We start from the raw sequence: 22,378 nt of genomic DNA, 5'->3' as shown, positions 1-22,378 counted from the left end.
AACGGCCGCTCGGCCCAGGAGTCCTCCGGCGGAGACGGGAGCGCCGCCTGCCGACCAGGAGAAACGTCTCACGGCTGGAACGGGAAGAGGACCCGCCCGTGCTCAGCGCCGCCTCGGCAAGCCCCGCAAAGAGTCATCTCGAAGAGGAAGTTTCATTTGGGCTGTTGTGAAAATTCGTCCCGCAGACTCCGGCGCCATATTAGGAGTGAACGGTTGACTTTGTGACGGACCTCGGTTTAGCACTTCCTAAAGTATGAATATAACTACAACTGTAGGGTTACCATATTTTGGAAAGCAAAATTTCCCGACTGAGTAATTTTAAATACCCCTACTATATAATACCCCTACTATATATCATTGTCCTGGGGTCGCGATGGGTCGGACACGACTTCGCATCTAACAACAGCAACTCTTTAAAACTCCAACTCTGACTTCAAGAGGACATTTTTATTAGTTTTTTTTTTACTAGCCCAAAAGATGGGCGGGGGGAGGGGTAATGTTCTTTTAAAAAAGGCCATTTGGGAACCCTGTACAACTATGTTCAATTTTCCATGAACCTGAAAGGGAGGGAGGGTCAGACGGAATGTTCCATCTAATTTCCACTTTCCACCCCCCAAGCGTTGCAGTTGACCTGAGCAGAATATAACTGCTTTAATCTTAAAAGGGGCAAGACCCAGCCTGGCTGCTGATTGCTGCTGAGCCATGTTAATGAGCCATGTTCCCGTGTTAATGAGCAGCCACCCGTTAGGGGTTGGTTGAGACCCCTATAGAGTGGCACTTGTTACATTTGGTGGCTTTTTCTCTTGCTTCACATGAGTGTAAGGAAGCACTGTGCCTGATTGACTTTGCCTTCATTCCCAAAGTAATAGCTAAGTCCTACTTAGAAGAGCATTAATCTATAAGCCTCATATTTAAATCATGCATTTATGTGAGGTTTGCATACAATGAGCTTTGCCCTCCCAAACAGATCTACAGCCTTGTCAATCAATTGAAGTCAAAGGGCTTGTTTGTGGAAAGTATCATAAAGTCATTGTTGAAAAAATAACAGCTCTGTAGGCTTCTCAAGGCATGAGAGGAGCAGAAGTGGTTTGCTGTTGCCTGCCTGTATGCTGCAACTCTGCATTTTCTTAACAGCATCCCATCCAAGTATAAACCAGGGACTGACCCTGATAAGTACTGGGATGGGGAGCTGATCTGAGAAGAATGATCTAAACTGGGATTAGGTAAGGGTGTCAGTGGGCTCAAAAGGCTGTGACTGCTTGTTGTTGTTAAGTGGAAAGTCGTGTCCGACCCATCGCAACCCCATGGACAATGATCCTCCACGCCTTCCTGTCCTCTACCATTTCCCGGAGTCCATTTAAGCTCACACCGACTGCTTCAGTGACTCCATCCAGCCACCTCATTCTCTGTTGTCCCCTTATTTTGCCCTCAATCGCTCACAGCATTAGGCTTTTCTCCAGGGAGTCCTTCTCATGAGGTGGCCAAAGTATTTGAGTTTCATCTTCAGGATCTGGCCTTTTAAGGAGCAGTCAGGGCTGATCTCCTCTAGGACTGACCAGTTTGTTCACCTTGCAGTCCAAGGGACTCGCAAGAGTCTTCTCCAGAGTTCAAAAGCTTCAATTCTTTGACGCTCGGCCTTCCTTATGGTCCAACTTTCACAGCCATACATTGCAACTGGGAAGACCATAGCCTTGACTAGACACACTTTTGTTGGCAGGGTGATGTCTCTGCTTTTTAGGATGCTGTCTAAATTTGCCATAGCTTTCCTCCCCAGGAGCTAGCGTCTTTTAATTTCTTTGCTGCAGTCCCCATCTACAGTGATCTTGGAGCCCAGGAAAATATAATCTGTCACTATCTCCATTTCTTCCCCATCTATTTGCCAGGAATTGAGAGACCCGGATGCCATGATCTTTGTTTTCTTAATGTTGAGTTTCAAGCCAACTTTTGCACTCTCCTCCTTCACCCGCATCAACAGGCTCTTTAGTTCCTCTTCGCTTTCGGCCATTAGAGTGGTATCATCTGCATATCTGAGGATGTTGATATTTCTCCCTGCAATCTTGATCCCAATTTGTGACTCCTCTAACCCCGCCTTTCTCATTATGTGCTCTGCATACAGGTTAAATAGGCAAGGCGACAGTATACAGCCTTGCCGAACTCCTTTCTCAATTTTGAACCAATCAGTGATTCCATGTTCAGTTCTCAATGTTGCTTATTGACCTGCATATAAGTTTCACAAGAGGCAAATAAGATGCTCTGGTATTACCATCTCTTCAAGAACTTGCCACAATTTGTTGTGCTCCACACAATCAAAGGCTTTAGCATAGTCAATGAAGCAGAAGTAGATGTTCTTCTGGAACTCCTTAGCTTTCTCCATGATCCAGCGTATGTTGGCAATTTGATTTCTAGTTCCTCTGCCTCTTCGAAATCCTGCCTGTACTTCTGGAAGTTCTCGGTCCACATATTGCTGGAGCCTAGCTTGTAGGTTTTTGAGCATAACTTTGCTAGCATGAGAAATGAGTGCAATGGTCTGGTAGTTTGAACATTCTTTGGGATTGGAATGTAAACTGACCTTTTCCAATCCTTTGGCCATTGTTGAGTTTTCCAAATTTGCTGGCATATTGAGTGTAGCACTTTTACTGCATCGTCTTTTAAGATTTTGAATAGTTCAACTGGAATGCTGTCACCACCACTAGCTTTATTGTTGCTCAGTGAGTGCTTAGGATGATTTACAGTTTGCACACGCTACAAAACATATTAACCACTTTGCGGTTAATATATGAGACAGCTAAGTGGCCTGGTCTGCTCTACCTTAAGGAGTCTCAAAGCAGCTTAAAATCGCCCTTCCCTTCTTCACCCCACAACAGCTGTCTTGTGAGGTGGAGAGAACTATGACTGGTCCAAGATCACCCAGCAGGCCTCATGTGGAGGAGTGGGGAATCAAACCCTGTTCTTGAGATTAGAATGCTGCTGTTGACCACTATTCCAGGCTGAACCGAACAACATATCCTAAATGTTGCTGAAAAGCAGCAGCTTGCATAAGGGAAAGCTGAATGGTGCTGGACCCAGACCTTAAATCAGAGTTTATGAGTAAAATAAATCCAGCAAATTCCATTACACATAATCACCTGTGTAAATATCTTGCAGAAATGCAACTACCTTATCTCACTAACAAAAATGTAAACCTAATGCCAATGTTTGTTGTGGATATACAGTGCACAGTGTAATGGTTAATAATAACCATATATAACTGATAGCAAGTAGAGCCCGCCATATGGCAGCAACAGGCAGACACACTCAATTTTGAATGGAATTGTGCAGTTTTAACTCATTTAAATGAGGCCATTTATGGATAAAGATATTTTGTTGAACATAATTCCACAAGATAGCCAGTATGAATACAACACATTATCTGCATTTGCCAACTGCAACAGGCATACTTTGCATTCTGTGGGTAAGTAACCTGTTAGTCATTCCTGGTTCTCGAGGTTTGCCTGGCCTGGGACAGGGTCCCAACTAAGGTTGGGCGCTTCGCTCCCGAAGCTGAAGCGGCCGGTCTCTCCCGGCGCAGGCAGCACACGCCACAGAGGGAGGGGAAGTGTGGGCGTCAGTGCACCAGCGGGTGCACACAGGCAGGCGCCCAACCCTAGTCCCAACCTGGTGGAATGAGCTCCCAGAAGAGCTAAGAGCTCTGCAGGAACTTTCATGGTTCTGCAGAACCTGTAAAATGGAGCTCTTCCGCCAGGCCTTTGTTGAGGCCAGGGTGTAGGAGATCTTAGGGGCCCCTCCACAAGCAAGAACTATTGGCATAACTGAGTGGGGCCCTCAGATGCTGATGGAGGGAGAACATGGGAGGTGGAGGAAGGGCTTTTGTTTTTCTCGTCACTGGAGTAGGTGGGATTTGGGTTTATTGTTTTTATGTTATCTGGTTTTATTCTTCTTGTAACCTGCAATGAGTCACTTCTGAGAGTGGCAGGTAAGAAATAAAATAATAAGGAATTTAAATTCAAGTGGATCTGAAGGAAGTGCGTGTGTACACAAAAGCTCATACCTTGAATAAGACTTCGTTGATCTTAAAGATGCTACTGGACGCTAAATTTGTTATATAATTTTACTACGTTTTAAGGGATACTAAGATGTAGGAAAAACTAGACTATCCCATAGAAATCCTGACATTGTTAACTTTCAACCCTATGAAAGATTAAAGGGAAACAGCAGTACAATTCCCTCTTGAATTTCCCTTCCTTTCAAGGTGATTAAAAGGATCATAAATGTTGTTTGAAAACGGGCGCAACTTTGTGGTAATTGCTTTACTAATCAATCAGTCAAGAGCTTCTGTGGCAATAATTAACTCATACCATCACACTGTCGTAGTAGCTGAACACTATTCGAATAATAGTTTCTATGAATGCATAAAATCGAGTGGAGTTACACTAGTTACTCCGGTGACATTCCAGCATGAGGCATTCATAAGTCAAGAGTTCCGTTCTTTAGATGCTGTGAAGAGGAAATCATATTCCACAACTGCCAACTTAACATAAACAGCACAATCTCATCAAAAAGCTTATGAAAAGCATACTTGCTACCATTCTAAGGTAGCAGTTAGTCTGGGAACACATTCAGGCTATACAAGTTCAGGGTCTCAAAGAAAGCATAACAATTATGCTTCAGATCAAAGCATGCCAACAAAGCAATATCTCTGTATTGTTTAAATCTGGTTATGAAAAATCAGGCAATATGGAAACCCCACACAAATATACCCCACAGGCATTATTTGTGGATGAAGATATTTTGCTACATAATTCCACAAGATAGCCCTAGCCAGTATGAATACAACACATTATCTGTATTTGTCAACTGCAACAGGCATCTGAAGAGTATTTGAAAATTCCAGTCGCAGCATTTTCTAAAACTCTCACTGATTCCTCCAAACTCATTGATGACAGCAGTCCTTTCCTCACAAGGCAGTTGGTACAATCCCTTCGTCTAAAAACAAAGGGATGGACAGACAGAAGAATCATGTTGAATGGCTCGTGCCAGCATTCAGGTTTATTCTACCATTTTTAAACTGGATCATATGGACCTACTAGCCTGCAGTAAGTTATTGCTAGTTTCCAGTCTGTCTCTTCTGAAAAGATGACAAGCATGTGACCTGTTGAGTACAGAGGAGCTTAAGATTGGGTTAGAATATTACAGTCGTCTTCAGAGTCCTTGCAACCAAGGAGAGGGACTATGCAGCCAGGGCCTCATAGCTCCAGCTCTCTCCCCGAGAGTTGTCTGTCCTCTTCCATCAGCAGGTAAAGATTTTTTTTTTTGTTTCACTTGACATTTTTCCCTTCCTGACCAAAGCTTTAATTGCAATGTTTAGGTCTCTGTAAGTATTTTAGCAATTTTAATTTGTTTTAATGATGTGGATTTTGGGAGGCTGATTTTAATAGATTTAAAATGTGGTTTATGTATGTTTTAAATGGTTGCTACCTGGATGCCCCTTGTGAGGTCAGACAGAGGGTTTATAAATTTTGTAAAAAAAAATACAACACCTAGGCATTTTAAATATGTCCCTTATCAACAGCTCTGCATAAACTGTAACCTTTACGCGTAATGAACAAATTTATATGAACTGTATGTTCAAACATTTTAGCACTAGCCAAAGGTAATCTGGAATTATTTTAATGCATGTAACGCAGACTAGTATTCTTGGCACCGTAAACAGATTTTTTTTTTAAAGTGCTTTCCTGTACCTGTCCCCCGTCAAAAACAAACAGATTTCACGTTTGTTAAAAAAAAAACTTAAGATAGGATACACTGTACAGACACCTGATACTGGAAAATACTGGAATGTTTCAGTTCTCATTAATATGTTATTGCAGTGCTAGCAGTCTGTGGAATGTGGTCACAATTACCAAGGTTAAACTGACTAACTGCTAAAAGCATCCATACAACAGCTCCAGGTAATGCTAAATTCCATTTGTCCAAAATGAATATTTTAACATCTTATTGCTAACCGCACTAAAATATTACACAAACACATTCAGTTACAGGAAGTTGTAATGCAAGCCCTTGCATGGCAATCCAAATTTATTGAACTACTGATGCTAAGTCATACAAAATTGCACCACTTTTAATTAAGGCTTTTAGTTTACATTTGGCCACCTCAAAGCAGTTGTAACATTAGGTTGGTCAATTTAAATACTGTGGCTCCCTGTTGGATTTTACACGCAATCTTTACACCCAAACATTAATGCATACAAAGCAACAAGGCATTGTTAAATAAATCTGCAAAATGGTAATTACTGCAACTCAGGCCCTGGGACCAATTACACATGATTAAAATTACTTCCCACATTCACATCCACAGTACTCGTCCACCATTTAACATCTCAACCAAAACGTTACACATGTAAAACAATCACTAACAGGCAAAAATACTAAACCTGTATATTTGGTATTGCAAATACACTTATGCATGAGCAAGCAAGGGAATTCACAGTGAGAATCTACAGCTGCAGAAGCCTGAAAATGATTTACAAAAAATTGTTAAATCATTAAAAAATTGTTTTAAAATATACACTTCTTGTTGTAGACCCCCACTGTACACACAACTATAAACATTGTTCCCTATGTAAACAAGGAAAAGGAAACATACAATAAAAGGTTGAAAAATCTGGACATTTCCTTCCCAACATATATTAAAGGCAATGTCTATAGTCAGACATTATACTGAAAGGACTCATTTTAAAGACTAGATCACTGTCTCCACAGGTTTTTTTTATCCTAAAATTAAAAAACTATATAGCTGTTGAGTTAATCAAAGCGCTTTTGTACAATACAATGATGATCCTGTATTCCTTTTAAAAAAGTTACAATAAGCTACAAATACCGATGAAGCAAAGTTATCTGGAGTAGTTTATATAGGAGCTCTTTGGACTTTCTTTTATTATGCTAAAATAGTGGTGCTTTTAGGATTTACATTATTGTACTCTCCAATAGGAAGTATGGGGTTTGTTGCAGTATACAGTACAGTTTTCATACATGTACAACATTGGTGGATGAACAATGTCTTTATCAGTAATACTGGATGTAGGCTCTGGTTTTACCAGTTGCATACACATAGATTATTTATAAGTAAAAATCTCTCGTGACACTGGAAAGTGATTAGAATGTGCAAACTGATGTAGTAGTTGTCATCCATTTCATAAAGGGTACCACCACAGGAAAGTCCATTTTAAGATGTTGGTAGGTTTAATAAAGTTGGAATGCTGGCACTGTTGTAGTCGGCAACAGTTCTTCAGACCTGGAACAAGGATAAAACAGGGAGATTTTGTGCTTAACATTAATCTAAGCAATCAAAGTGAAAACATTTTTGATCAAAAGTTGTTTATGTACTATATTGTGTATTTCTTCTTATAGCCTCATGCTTGTTTTGTTTAAATTTTTAACCTATGATCAAGTGTATGACTGAAGGCCTGGTGTCCCACAGCCCTTTGAGAATTAACCATCCATGCACATGTGTGTTCTCTTGACTTCCATTAGTCAGATGAAAGTTTTGTCCCCAAAATATTGTGGTGTTCGTTGCAATCTGAATGATCATAATTTCTGCAAATGAAGTATTGAAATAATGTCCTTAGCTCCTAGAGATTAATGTAAATCCCTTTTTCCTCAGGTGACCTTGTGTCTTGTACTGAAATGGCCCACAGTTGGCTCCCCAACCATACAAAGATACAAGTAATGGAAATTTGGGGCACCTTTCCCCCAAATGGTGGTAGTATACCTCCACTAGTAGATTGCTAGTATACCTCCACCAAGCCAACTGTCTAACTATGGCTCTTGGCACTGTAAATTGAAGTTGTTCGGAATTAAATCCAGGGTGAAATTTACCTAAAAACCAATTCTGTAAATACAGCTTTAAGGTGTGCAATCTAAATAGTAGCTGTAGTAGGGACCATTAGATCTAACAATTTCTGAAAAACAAGGCTGACTGAAATTTCTTCTTGGTCAACTGTCCAATCAACACCCTTATTTGCAATGCCCTTTCTGCAGACAGAAAGACCCCGGTAACAGAAGCGTCTACTATAGCTCCAATAAAGGATACCCACTATGATGATAATAATCTTGACTATTTTCCATTAACTACTAAGCCCAATTGCTGGCAAGTGTACAGAATTAAAGAAACTTGGTATATTTTGTTTATGAAGAAATATTTATTATATAATTATATATATACTAGAAATAAAACCCATTTTATTCTGAAATAAAATGGGTGCTTGGCCCCCGTCCCTGGGGAAGCCTTCGCAGGGCGAAGGCTTCCCGGGGGGGGGGGAACGGGACAGGTGGAGATCGGGCCCCCGACCCCGAAGCATGGCCAGGGCTTCTCCCGGCCGCAGGGGAAGCAGGAGTGCTGTCAGTTTTAACAATGGTCTTTAGTAGTCAGGAAGATTAAGAAACAATCATGAAGTACTAAACAATCATTAAGTACTAAAGTACAGTGGGACATAAAGAACAGAAAAATGACACCCATTATCACTAAAAGGGCTAGCATTTTATGTAGCTGTTTCATCCGTAACAAAAAAGTAGTTATATTTTTATTGCTAGTATATTATGCACTGAAGCATGGTACAGTAGACTATACACTTCAGAAACAGCAATAAAAATCGTTCCTCTGAAGAGAGACATATTTATACGAAGTAGCAATTCTAATGGTGATAAGATTAATCTGCTGTACTTTTCAAAGGATCTGCTATGAAGAGGCTGTAACACAGAGATCTGCTTCGCATGCAGAAGGCTCCAAGTTCAATACCAGGCATCTCCAGTTGAAAAGGTTTAGCAATAGGTGGTGTTTAATACTTCTGCCTAAGACTCCTGAAAACTACTGCCAATATAAGTAGGTAGAATATTTGGTTCTTATATGCTGCTTTTCTCTACCAGAAGAAATCTCAAAACGGCTTACAACCGCCTTCCCTTTCCTCTCCCCACAACAGACACCCTGTGAGATAGGTGAGGCTCAGAGAACCCTGATATTACTGCTTGGTCAGAACAGCTTTATCAGTGCTGTGGCGAGCCCAAGCTCACCCAGCTGGCTGCATGTGGGAGAACGGAATCAAACCCAGATTGCCAGATTAGAAGTTCATGCTTCTAACCACTACATCAAGGTAATATTGACCTTGATGGACCAATGGTTTGATTCGGTATAAGGTAGTCTCATGTGTTAATTATTTTATCTTTAAAGAAAACTTCATCTTGATTTGACATTCTAAACAGTTTTTGTTCTGAATATATTCTGCAATTTGCTCCCCCCCAAGGCTGCCCACAGTATTGCTGTTGATTCTTTATCACTTAAGTCATCTAAGTCAGTGGTCCCCAACCTGCGGGCCGCGGCCCGGTGCCGGGCCGCAAAGGCCATGGCACCGGGCCGCGGCTCCCTCGCCCCGCCCCGCCCCCGCAGTTAAAAACTTCCCAGGCCGCAAGCTTGCGGCCCGGGAAGCTTCTTACTGCGGGAGGCGGGGAGAGGGAATCAGGGCCGGGCCGCGCCTGTGCGGGCCACGCCCGCTCGGCCCGATCCGCGGGCGCGGCCCGATCCGTGGGCGCGGCCCGGGCGCGGCTCGCGGGCGCGGCTCGGGTGCGGCCCGATCCGCGGGCGCGGCGTGGGCGCGGCCCGCGGGCGCGGCGTGGGCGCGGCCCGATCCGCGGGCGTGGCCCGCACGGGCGCGGTCCGCGGGGGCGCGGCCCGATGCCCTGCCGGTCCCCAGCCTCGGAAAGGTTGGGGACCACTGATCTAAGTTACATTTTTGCTAATATAGTGTAAAATAGATTTTACCTTTTAAGTCATCTAAGTTAAATTTTTGCTAATATAGTGTAAAATAGATTTTACCTTTTATTTGCATAAGCAATGTATAGGTGGTAATTTATTTTAAGTCAGAGTGTCTCAGTTTTACTATCTTCCCCTAGTTAATCTGCATTGTTTTTTATTTTTGAATTTTTCTAACTCACATTCTTGCTTTTAGCCAATTAATGAAATTTGAATAATTGTAAATTCTAGCCCCTTCATATTAGCATAATTATTCATATGTATCAAACAAATCATTCACAGTCATGTACATGGTTATAAATAATTTAAAAAGTCAACAGAACCTGCTATAAGACAAAAGAACTTCATTAAACTGCTACTAGGTTAAAACTATACCATTATCTACTGTGGCTTTCATATTTATATATTTACTCACTAATCTTACCTGGCTCAGTGCTACAGTACACACATGTATTAAAGTAGCTGACACGATGACTTTTTGCGTGCTTTTCCAGGCACAGGAGTTTTTCTGTTAATTTGCCGCACAAGGTCATAAAAGATCTGTAAGAAGAGAGTTTGCTTTACATACAGTGTTTTTTCAAGGAGTTTACATGACTTTATTAGTGCTGTTAAACAAGAAAAATGTAAATACCACTGCATATTTTTGCCTCTCAAAGCATTAAATCTTTTTAGATCTAGTAATGCTTAAATTCTAGTTCTCTTGATTTTTAAACTGAAAAGGTTATTTCAATAGAACAGGAATCCCCAGCATGGTGCCTGTGGGTGCCGTGAAGTCTGCCAACACCTTTCCTGGCACTAACCAATTGTTTTTTTTAGAAAGTTGGTGGGGTCCTATGGGGCTGTAGCCCAGCAGGGCTTCTGACTGGCTGCGCCGGATAAAATAGCGTGGTTTCACTTAGAACTGCCACCACAATATTGGTTTTATATACTCTCTCATTTCTTTCCCAGTTTATTTTTTAAATGTCTCACTTCCTTTTTAAGGTGCATTTGTTTTTGTGTGTCATTATTTTTCCTTTTTAAGAATTGCTACTGGGCCTCAAAAGTCGGAAGTAGACCAAGCCTTTTTTTGGATCCCTGAGAAGGGGAGTACTAAGCAAGCAGACATGCTATAAAAAGAAATTTGAGAGCTGAAAGGCATACAATTTTATACAAATGCTAGAAAATGTGTGCATAAAATTACATGATTTCAACAAATGCCCATTTAAGAAAATTTATAGCAAAGATATTGCCCCTGAGTAACAGTCGTATACAAAGTTCTTTCATAAGTTCCCTCTTAGCACCTGCTTCCAGAGCTCATATGTTCTAAAGGACGACTTTAAAGAGAAACATAAGAGACCATGCATCAAATCCCCAAACTGGTAAATGTTAGGGCCAATTTAGAAAGCATTTGGAGTTCTGTGACTAGTCACAAAGAGCCATATTCTTTCAGAAATGAAGACAGCAGCATGCTTGAAGGTCATGTCTATGCCTTTGTACTGTTGCCCAAAGTGTCACCAATATATTACATACTCCCATCTGTGCACAAGCAAATCTTGTGCAACTGCACACTGTTAAAACAGCTGAAGAAGAGTTGGTTCTTATATGCCGCTTTTCCCTACCCGAAGGAGGCTCAAAGGACACCCTGTGGAGTGGGTGAGGCTGAGAGAACTCTGATATTACTGCTCGGTCAGAACAGTTTTATCAGTGCCATGGCGAGCCCAAGGTCACCCAGCTGGTTGCATGTGGGGGAGCACAGAAGTCCGCACTCCTAACCACTACACCAAACTGGTTCTCTCAGACATTCCTCTAAGCATTGATATAACTGAAACATTCCTTTTTATCACTATAGAAGTCATTGTTTCTACCTTCAAAGTTAAGAAGTGGTTCTATGGTACCTCAGTGGCACACTGTGACAAGGAATTTCATAAACAATAGCTTTCTGGGCCTAATGCATAAAGCTCGTGACAGAATAAAATAGACTTCCACAAACAATTTGCTATGATGATGATAGTGACTGCTTCCCTCCATTAGGGTAACAGTTAAGACAGGCAAGGTGTTCCATCAGCCCTACTGGCCCAGAAAAAGATACGGAGACCTCTATGAAATACAGAAAGTTAGGGGAATAGAGGTGTCATTTCTCTCCCTTTGTGGTTTTCTGAGAAGCAGCTAAGTACACTTGGTTCTGCAAAAGCCAAACACAACGGCAGAAAAATATCCTTTCCGACATTTTACAGAGAACCAGAGAGAAAAGTATAATTTTAGTTTGCCTTCCTTTCCACTGGAAAAGACTCTAGGGAGATCAGCTGTTGTTGGCAGCAACGACAAACATCATTCATTTAATGAGCCCAGCTCGTTAAGGTGGTGGATCTATTTAATAGATGGTGGATCTATTTAATTATACCTTGATATTTGGTAAGCAAATGGGCCATTTTGCCACAGTTACGATGACAGATGTTGACAGGATCCTGGTATCTATGAAAGCCATCACTTGTGCTCTGATTCTCTGCCTATACTGGCTGCTGAAATCATGTAAGGATCATATGAACAAACCCTTGGTGGCCATCATAAATCAATCACTGATTCAAGTACCTTCCCTCAGCAACTCAAAGACCCATTATGCACGGGCCGGAACTCCCGCGCTGGCGGTGGCAGGGCTTTGAGGAAAATCCCCGATAATGCACACCGCTGCTGCCAGCGCAGGCATGTCCTGGCCCAGGCCCTCGGAAGACCCACATTAACGAAACGTGGGCTCTTCCGGAGTCCCAGGACTCCCGAGGACACAGGCGAGGGCCAAGCCAAGAAGAAGAAGAAGAAGAGTTGGTTGTTATATGCCGCTTTTCCCTACCCGAAGGAGGCTCAAAGCGGCTTACAGTCGCCTTCCCATTCCTCTCCCCACAACAGACACCAAACTGGCTCTCTAACCGAGACTACTGTAATGCACTCTACATGGGACTCCCTTGAAGTCAACCTAGAGACTCCATTGGTTAAAAATGCCGTAACTCAATTGTTATCAGGAGCTAGATATTCTCTTCTGTTCCATTTGCGTAATTCATTCTGATCAGGAGTTAGATGAGGCATGCACATTATACCCGTTCTGTAGCCACACCATTGGCTGCCTATCAGCTACCAGACTCCATCCAGGGTACTATCACATACAAGGTCTCAGTGAGAGTAGACCATAAGTATTAGTAAAGAATCCCTAAAACTGCTAACAGATCAATGCAACTAGCAGAAGAGATTTCTGAAATTTATGTTCACACACAAAAGGAAACGTGCTTTTTTGGATAACGTGAAAGGAACAGATTCAGTTTTCTTGAAATCAGGGCAAGGACTCAAGGGAAGGGGATACCTTCTCCCTTTCGTACAGGAGCTCATACGGCCAACTTTCAGATAATTTCAAAGCAATGCTAATTGAGAACTAACTGAATTATTTTTTACTCTGTTTTTCAATGCAAGGTTCAAATGGCCAACTCATGAACCACACCCACAAAAAGGAATACCACTTAAACTGGCATTAAAGTAGTCAGTGACCTCAACCAGATAGCGCTTGTTACATATCTCCTCTTCAAAGAGTTCAGAGCAGCTTATTTTGTTTCTCAAACCACATGCCAGTTTCAGAAATCAATAGGATATATAAAGAATTTTAGATCTTATTGATTTCCTCAGAACTCAGGTACAATTTTTTTTCCCTGGGCCAAAGCACACACAATTAATTACTAGAAAAACATTACTGCTAAAGCTATTAATGGTACTGATGCAGTCTGTTGTGGATAAAATAAGTACAGTTAACAGGTTTTAAATACTTAGCTGTACCTCATTAACATTTATCTTTGATTTTGCAGAAGATTCTAAGAATGCACAGTTATTCCATTGCCTTGCCAAGTTTTGTCCTTGTTCTTTTCCCACGACTCTTTCATCTTCCAAATCGCACTTGTTGCCAACCAAAATCATTGGTACCTAAAATGATAAATTTATGTATACACTTGACATGTTTTAAATATACATTGAATGATTAGTAACTGGAAATTCTACAAAGACATTCCTGGAACTAGTCAGCTGATTCTGACATGCATAAAAACAAGAACGGGAATTTCATGGAAAGCATTTAAAATACATTATTAAAGAAATTTGAAAATAATAACTATATTCTCAAACATGGTGATTAAAGCCTCCGATTACTAAGCATAGCATAGAACAATGACAATGCAGTTGAAATAGCTCACCCACCTATGAAACCAGATAGGTATGGGTGGGAGAGAAAAAGAAAGGCAGGGCAACATATAGGACACCCTTGCTGGATTAACCATTACTTCCACACCGGATTTGAGAAGTAGATAGTAAGATGCATCTAACAACGCATTTCTTGACGTGGCAAAGGGGTGAATAGGCCAGTTGCAGAGGCATGACGATGGGTCTGGAAAGATGCTTCTATCTGCTACTTATATGGCAATATTTTCATTTGTCCAAGATGATGATCTATCCAGTTCTCATGACACAGCCCATTTACGTTATGCTTATGCTATGTTGGGGAAGGCACGGGCAAACCACCCCGTATTGAGTCTGCCATGAAAACGCCAGAGGGCGTCACCCAAGGGTCAGACATGACTTGGTGCTTGCACAGGGGATACCTTTATGCTATGTTATTTCATTATGTGGAAACGGCTTTCAAATATCCCAGAGATCTGGTGAGCCAACTCATAATATAGGCCACTTTTCTTGAAAGCAGCAACCTGTGTTTGGTGGAGTAAGTTACCGTATATACTCGCATATAAACTGACCTGCATATCGAGGCACCTAATTTTACCACAAAATCTGGGGAAACTTATTGACTCTCATATAAGCAGAGGGTGGGAAATGCAGCAGTTACTGGTAAATTTTCATTAACTGAGGCACCAGTAGGTTAAAGTTAAAGGTATCCCCTGTGCAAGCACCAGGTCATGTCTGACCCTTGGGGTGATGCCCTCCAGCGTTTTCATGGCAGACTCAATACGGGGTGGTTTGCCAGTGCCTTCCCCAGTCATTACCGTTTACAAGCTGGGTACTCATTTTACTGACCTCGGAAGTTTGGAAGGCTGAGTCAACTTTGAGCCGGCTGCTGGGATTGAACTCCCAGCCTCATGGACAGAGCTTTTCAGACTGCATGTCTGCTGCCTTACCACTCTGCGCCACAAGAGGCTCATACCAGTAGGTTAAAGAACTATAAAACTCAACATTGAAAGAAATAACTATAAAAATCAACTTTTAAAAGAAACACAACCCCCAGAAGAAAAGGCAAACAATGCTGCCCCTCAGAAAAAAGAAGAAACACTAGGGGAAACACTAAATTCCAAAGCACCCCCCAAAACCCACCCCACCCAAAGAAACCAAAAGAATAGTTTGGAAGAAGTGAAGGCAAAAGGGAAAAAAAGATCAGAGTCCCTCAGACAAACAGTTGCTGTCCTTCAAGTAGCCAGAGCAAGCTTCAGCTTGAAAGAGGTTTGCAAATGCAATGTAACGATTAGCTGGCTGGGGACAGGCTGTTATTTCAATTACCGTATATACCCGCGTATAAGCTGAGGATGACTTTTTCAATGAAAATACTGTGCTGAAAAACTCGGCTTATACACGAGTATATACAGTATGTAAGGTTCTGCTCTCAAAGATTTGGAAACTTATCAGAATTTAATTACTACCTTGTTGGACCCCGTTTGATTCTGTACAGCATTCATATCGTAGTAAGACCTACTCAACAGTTGTGAATTAAAGACAAAATACCCACACTGGAAACTTAATAACTACATTAATGGTCTTGAATCTTTCCATATCTGGAACTCAACTTTAACACCGATGTGGCAATATAAGACCCACTGATTTATAAACTTATGACAGGAAGTTATGTGATAAAGTTGCACAACAGGAAGAAGAGTCAGACTTATTACTTCACAATTGGAGGGGGAATTACATGCAGCAAGTATATTCACACTGCAGAAACAAGTGGCTGGAGAGTGGCAAGGCATGGCTGAAGAAGAGAGAAGGCAAGAGAGAGCTTTTGCAGGAAGGGTGGAATCTGACTGTCATACTAAGAAGGAAACTTTTCCACTGCTGAATGGCCTCAACTCAGTGTCCTGCTACTCCTCACAGCATAGATGCAGAAAAGAAGTGGAAAGAATACATGCAAACTAGCAGCAGGTCTTTCCATCAAGTAGTACAAGTCTAAGCGTCTATGTAAGCTCACAATTCAAAGATTGAAGCTTGCAGTACTAGATGATCTTGGCTTGCCACATATTATAATTTTCTCTGGTTTTTACTTCAATAATAATTTATATAGATTTCCAGAGTAACAAGCATTTTTTTAAATTTAAGACCAATACCATTATTTTGTATTTGGGAAACCATACTTCCAATCAGCAATTAAGTTAAGATATGCTAAATCAGACTGGTGGTCCAACAAGTCCAGTATCCTGTTTCAACTATTCAACTGTCATACATGTTCAGAATTGTTTGATAATCCATAAGAAAATGCAGCTGGCTGACCTGGGACTTTTTCCTGTAGAAACTGATTGCAAATGGAATTTTTTTTCTTAAGAACTTAGCAACTGGATCCGAATATAGTTTTTAGCAGCTTGCTGTTAAGATTTTCAAAAATATAATTTTTTTAGTGAAAATCATAAATTGCTAGATATTAACACTTGCTTTCAGTGACAGAATGGAAAGCCTGATTTTTACAAAGGGAACCACCATTGACTACTTACATCATCAGTGTCTTTGACTCGAAGAATCTGTTCTCTTAGATCCTGCAGATCATTAAATGTGGATTGTGCAGTGATGGAATATACTAAAGCAAACCCTTGCCCATTTTTCATGTAGAGGTCTCTCATGGCTGTAAACTGCTCCTATGAATGCCAAGACAGAAGTCTGTTAGCAAGTCAGTGTTCTAACAAAAGCAACCTACTTTATGCAAGTATGACACCCAATTACAAAGCCAACACTTTTCCTAGTAACTTCCTTCGTTTCTAAATATGGGCCAGCCTGTTGCTCAGATATGTACAGAATCTATTGAGACGAGTTCACTGACTAGAATTACTGCTTTACTACCAGCTCTGCATAATCTATTGTACACAGTATATGTTTAAGTGAATGTATTTGTCCACAAAGAAAAGCTGGCAAGTGAATGTATGTTTTGAAAAAAAGAACATTTAATGTAGTGTAGTTCAGCTGGTCTTGAACCTTTCCAGATCTCACCTTTGTCTACAATTTCACTCTGCATAACAAATAAGATAATTTGGATCCTAACATTATAGAAGGCCACTTGAATGTTAATGTTTTAATGTGATGTAGGGTTTTATTCTGTAACCCGCCGTGAGACGTTTTATGAAAGTAGCAGGCAATCAATCAATTGATCAATGACTTTTCTTGCTTTTTCTTCTTGCTTAAAGCATCCAAGAAGTGAACAGATTAAAACGGGTTCTGAATTCCTCAACTAGGGCCAGGGCCTTTTTGGTCCTGGACCCTACCTAGTGGAATGATCCCTGAAAATGGGAGCTCTTCCACCAGGCTTATGGTTGAGTCCAGGGCGAAGAGAAGATCTATGGGCCTCCCCAAAGGTGGGATATCCCACCATATGCTATCGGTGGGTGTCATCCTCTCCCTGATTTCCCAGCGAGGCGGGTAGGTTGGTTGCCGCCGGTTGTTGTTGAGTAGTTTTTAAATGTTGGTTTTAAGGGAAACAGGGGTTTTAGGGGAGTATATTTTTATTCTGTAACCCGCCACGAGCTGGCTTGCTGAGAGTGGCGGGGAATAAATATAAATGTTATAATAATATAATAATAAAATCCTATGCGTTATTTTGTTTAGACAAATTAGTAGTTTGGATACTGTACATTTCCTTTCCTACTTCATCTCCAAATTTCTCTACAATGCTGCTCCCTCCCAAGGACCCTCAGAACAGTGAAGGAGTAGAGCAACAACATGGAGGGAGAATTACAGAAAATCACATAACCCCATCAGTTGAAATCCTCCACAGTGTTTTGTCCAGCCATTGATGATTTTTAAGCCAGTTTAAAAAGACCCAACTACCCATGTACACAAAGATGTTATTTAAGACTAAAAAGGAACTTTACATCAGTAAAGAAAAAGTGATAAAGGTAAGTGGGTCTGACTTGGTTGTGACTAGCCTAGTACAAAACTGGGGCTGTAATAGAAAGCTCACTAAAAATAAGTTAGCTACTATAATGCTGTTTAATAAATATACAGAATAGTCTCATTTGGAATATCAATTGAGTGGACAGGCTCAGAGATCAGCCCTTTAATTCTCCCCTTATGCATAAAATGCATAAAATAATGTAGCCTGGGCTGCACAAAACCATTGTTGAATGTGTGCAAGGATACCATATCCTCAACATGCCTGTGAAATCAAAGCATGGCATTTTATTTGAAGTACTAAACAGAAAGAATTCAGTGTGATTGTCCATCTTCAAACTCGTCTCAAAACCCAGTTGCAATTTTATTCTCTCATTCCATCTTCCTTCACTACTTAACAATTATTTCACTTGTACATTTCTGTCAAATGGGAGCAGGGGTGAAATTAAATTTATTTGTGGGATGGTGTAAATCTTGATACCACACTAAGAGTTTCTGTGCTATAGACAAAAGCCTACAATAATCTGAATCCAAATCTATTACTGTGTAAGATATCTGTATGCACACAAACTGGTTTACTTACTGTTCCTGCTGTATCTAAGATTTCAAGCATACATTGCTGTGCATCTACTTCAACTTGCTGTCAAAAGAACAGAAGTATTTTTTTATTGGAGCATAAATAATAAGACTTCAAAATACTCAATTGCCATTACAAGTTATAGCCACAATGCACAAGTTTTGTCCCTTACCATATTCAAAGCAGTTGGCAGGCTGAAAAAGAGTTTTTAAGAGTTTATAATAAAATAGCAAAATAGCTCATTTTGCTTGGTTTAGGGATTATTTGTGGCAAGAATTTTACACTTATTATGAGGGGGAGAATAAGAACAAGATAAAAGCAGTGCTTTTTATCATTCACAGTAATTTTAAATCAGAAAATACCCTTTTTACTAATATTAGAGGCCTGTTTGCTACTGTCACTGGATTATGATCCTACCTGGGGTAGGACCTGGAAAAACGTGTCTTCATTTACCTTCCCTTCCTTCCCACAGTTAAAGCAGCTATAAATAGAACTGCATATGAGAATAAAGCAAAGGCGGGACTAGTGAATGCCTTTTCGGCTCTTCTTTCTTTTCTTTCCTCTTTCCAATCCCCACTCTCTATAATAGCATCTTCTGATCTTACACTCTGCTGTTTTTCCCACAGGTTCCTTTAGTCGAAACCTGGGGGGGGGGGGGGGAGGGCAGCAGGGGATTTCCCTGCGTTCCTGTGTTTTTACTGCCTACCCTTCGTCAAAACTCCATGCTCCTTCAACCCCCCCCCACTTTCTGGAGTCTCTTCTTCCCACTTAGCTTCTAAACCAAACAGACTTTTTCTTCACCTTATGAAACTGGGTTACATGCAAACATTAACTGTATTTTATGTAATTCTCTCAGCAGACCATTCATGAACATTCCATAAGCAGGCTGACTTATGCCATAACTTTGGGCATAACAAAAGGTAGTTCCTGCCTGCTATCCCATGATTTTTGATTACTCATAACTGGTTTCTTATTCACCAAATCCTGATTCTAGTGCTCACAAGAACCTACCTTCTGACATCTTCTTTATGTTTTAATTGATATTGTTAGTTTACCTGCTCTAATCACCTCAGAAATCCATTTTTGCCCAAATAATGGGATAAAAATGTAATTACATTCTTTCTTCAGGAAGACTTAGAACAGCTAGCATAGTACTCCTTAAACTGGCCCATATCCACTTAAACTTCAACAATGCTATATCAGGCAGCTCCCAGAATGCGCCTTGGAAGTAATAGTTACTTTGACTTGATAGACTGTTGTGCGAGCAGAGGTGGCCAAGGAGTGGCCTGACTTTGCATTTTGAGACTAAGTTTCTAGACAACCCATGAACACAATCATTATTTTCTGAAATGAAAGCAAGGCTGTGGTCTCCCCTTGCCATGCCGCACTTTCTGGGTTGCCACTTAGCCACCCAATAAAACACTGCAAATAGTTTTTACTTTAAAGTGCCTAAGTGCTGCAGTCTCACTGCTGTCTTACCAGCAGGCTTGGGTTAACAGAGGTCTGCTCTATATTACATTATGAAAAATGCCACTCAATTAGAAGTACCCTTTTCCTCTATTCACATACCTTTCTGTAGGAATCTTCTATCGTAGGATCGTATTTTTCAACAAATATTCCTTGAACAAACTGTACTGTCTACAACAAAAATATGTATACAGTTTATACACAATTCTATTTAGCAAGTTTCCCTACTAAGAAGAGCTTGGACTGTTCACTACACCTTTTGGGAAATATAATTGTTTCTAGTTTGCTTTCTTGGTATATATTAATTTCTTTATTGGTATGGCTTATCAGTTTAGAGATAAGACCATTGTTAATTATTAAATACATTCCAGAGAGAAATTTTCGTAGTTTAAGAATGGAAATGCTACCAAACTAAACATGGTATGAATTCCATCGTTCATTACAGCTACCTCAGAGAATGCTACAAACAGCCATACCCATCTTCTACAAGGTAATTAAGCCTGTGGCACAACTTTGTATTACTGGTACCATATTGAAGGTAAGCATTTTAGAAGAGAGGAGGTATTAGTTTCTGAATTAAGAACCAAGAGGTTAAATAAATCAGAATATCCAGGTCTATATCTGTTATATCAGCAGTTGCCTATATCCATCCCTATGTCTCTCTTCAACAACATTTTATTTTAGGAACAAGTTATGTAATAGACTCCTGTCAGTGGACATTTTACATCATTTTATTAAGCTGCTTTGCAATGATTTTATTCTCATGAGAAAATGAAGATAGGCAAAATACCAGACAAGCTGAAATGCCTAACTGCACCTGTACAGAGACAATATTGTTTCTCTAATTTGTTTTTCTATAAAAGCAAGATGTACGAATGCAAATTTTGTGCACTATGCTATAAATAGCACATGCAGTTCATCAGTACTTACTTTCTAAATATTCTACTCCCCTGTTGAGAACATACTCAAAAGGCTACCTGAAATCCAGTGATTCCCTCAACATCTATTTCTGAGCTTGTATCAAGCCTACTTTTACAAAGTAAAACCACAGAATAGACTAGGACACATCTGACACTTCCAGCAGAATCTCTTCACAAGGAAGCAAAGCAAAAAATAAGAAATCTATTTAGATTTAACAGGCCACCTACCCAAAGCAACACTATACCACAATTTGTAAGAAACCACAAACAATATTTAACATTTGTTTAGTTTGTGGTGGATGAAGGCCAAGGAAGGAGGAGGAGAGAATACCAGGATATTTATAAGTTCAATCCCAGTCAGTTCCTTCCTACCATGTAGGAAAACTATGGATAACGTCACTGCAAAGTCCACTACAAAAGCAGCCATGATTCAAGTTTAAGATCTCTGATTTAATATTTTTTTAAAATCCTAGGGTCTATTTGTAATGATTTTTTAAATATCTGATTCACTCATTGCAAACCAAAATTCTGAATTTTGTCCACAGCCAGAGCTTATGTTTTCAAAGAGAAGTTGTATTTTTTAATGAATTGCTTGACCCAACATACATTTCTTCAGAGACCCCCACCTCATGCACAGCTGCCATTACTCCTTTTTTTTTTTTGGGGGGGGGGCTAGAAATGAGAAAAGCAGTTTTGAAAATAAATACCAGGATTTATTCAGTTATGTTAATAAGTTGCAAACTTTAAATTGTACTCTCAGTTACAGATGCTTGGTTAAGTTTGAATAAGTTCAAATAAGTGGTTTAAAAATTATTAAAGAGCCATTATAGACTTCTATAACGTATCTGATACAGATAAGTAGAGTGTTCACTGCAGTATCCATGTTGTTAATGAACTTTAAGCAGAAAAGCTAAAATAAGATAAATAAATTATATCTTAAAATATAATATGTACATTAATGTGTCATCTATACACTGCTTCTTTCTGACAGATTTCCTTTTGCATACTGGTCTTTAAGACTACTTCATTGAAAGAAACAGATCCTATTCCTTTAACTACTTTCTTCAACACTGTTTTTTTTGTTGTTTTGCTGCTCTGAATTGCATCCTACTTTCTAGTGCTTTGATTTAAAGCCTGCTTAAACTTTGAAGAAAGAAAGAAAAAAAGACTTGGGCACTTGGCATCAAACAGATGTAGCAAGAAACTGCCAGAGTTCTAAGTCAGATAGAAGGTATCAGTTTTACATACTTCATTTCACTCAGAAGACACCAAACAGCCACAAAGTACTACTTACCAAAGCAGATTTGCCAACACCTCCCGAACCAAGAACTACTAGCTTATATTCACGCATGGCGAAAGTGTTGAGTCAACCCTTCAATACCTGCAATGTAAAAAGAACATATGATATTGTACTAAGGTACATCACCATGTTGGGTTTATTAACCTTATTCCTAAAATGATATAGAATGTTGCTTGTTCATACACTCTACTAAATTGTTTAAGAGTATACTTTTG

General features: G+C 40.2%; 1 protein-coding gene and 1 long non-coding RNA gene across 6 annotated transcripts in view; one reads left to right on the top strand and one right to left on the bottom strand.

Moving 5' to 3' along the window:
• Nucleotides 1-118: 118 nt before the first annotated feature.
• Nucleotides 119-22,184, top strand: LOC143838044 (uncharacterized). Of its 4 annotated transcripts, XR_013231209.1 has the most exons (4): nucleotides 119-251; nucleotides 17,695-17,904; nucleotides 20,389-20,481; nucleotides 21,855-22,184. It is a non-coding gene; the product is annotated as an uncharacterized LOC143838044 (long non-coding RNA). The 4 variants fall into 4 exon arrangements; XR_013231212.1 differs by lacking the exon at nucleotides 17,695-17,904 and having other exon boundaries at nucleotides 20,389-20,433; XR_013231211.1 differs by lacking the exon at nucleotides 17,695-17,904.
• RAP1B (RAP1B, member of RAS oncogene family) overlaps nucleotides 6,033-22,378 on the bottom strand; it is a 35,198-nt gene continuing 18,852 nt past the window's right edge. Inside the window, exons 2-8 of one of the 2 annotated variants that reach the window (XM_077338765.1) lie at nucleotides 22,158-22,244; nucleotides 20,046-20,114; nucleotides 18,483-18,539; nucleotides 16,513-16,653; nucleotides 13,595-13,738; nucleotides 10,227-10,342; nucleotides 6,033-7,291 (exon numbers count right to left, since the gene is read on the bottom strand). In XM_077338765.1, coding sequence (XP_077194880.1) covers nucleotides 10,256-10,342; nucleotides 13,595-13,738; nucleotides 16,513-16,653; nucleotides 18,483-18,539; nucleotides 20,046-20,114; nucleotides 22,158-22,214 — 555 coding nt within the window. In that variant the 5' untranslated portion in view covers nucleotides 22,215-22,244 and the 3' untranslated portion in view covers nucleotides 6,033-7,291; nucleotides 10,227-10,255. The remainder of the gene's footprint in view (nucleotides 7,292-10,226; nucleotides 10,343-13,594; nucleotides 13,739-16,512; nucleotides 16,654-18,482; nucleotides 18,540-20,045; nucleotides 20,115-22,157; nucleotides 22,245-22,378) is intronic. The other variant, XM_077338767.1, reaches the window with a different exon arrangement.

Source organism: Paroedura picta, chromosome 5 (genome assembly GCF_049243985.1).
Source record: "Paroedura picta isolate Pp20150507F chromosome 5, Ppicta_v3.0, whole genome shotgun sequence".
NCBI lineage: Eukaryota > Metazoa > Chordata > Lepidosauria > Squamata > Gekkonidae > Paroedura > Paroedura picta.
This window is presented reverse-complemented; position numbering and strand designations above follow the sequence as displayed.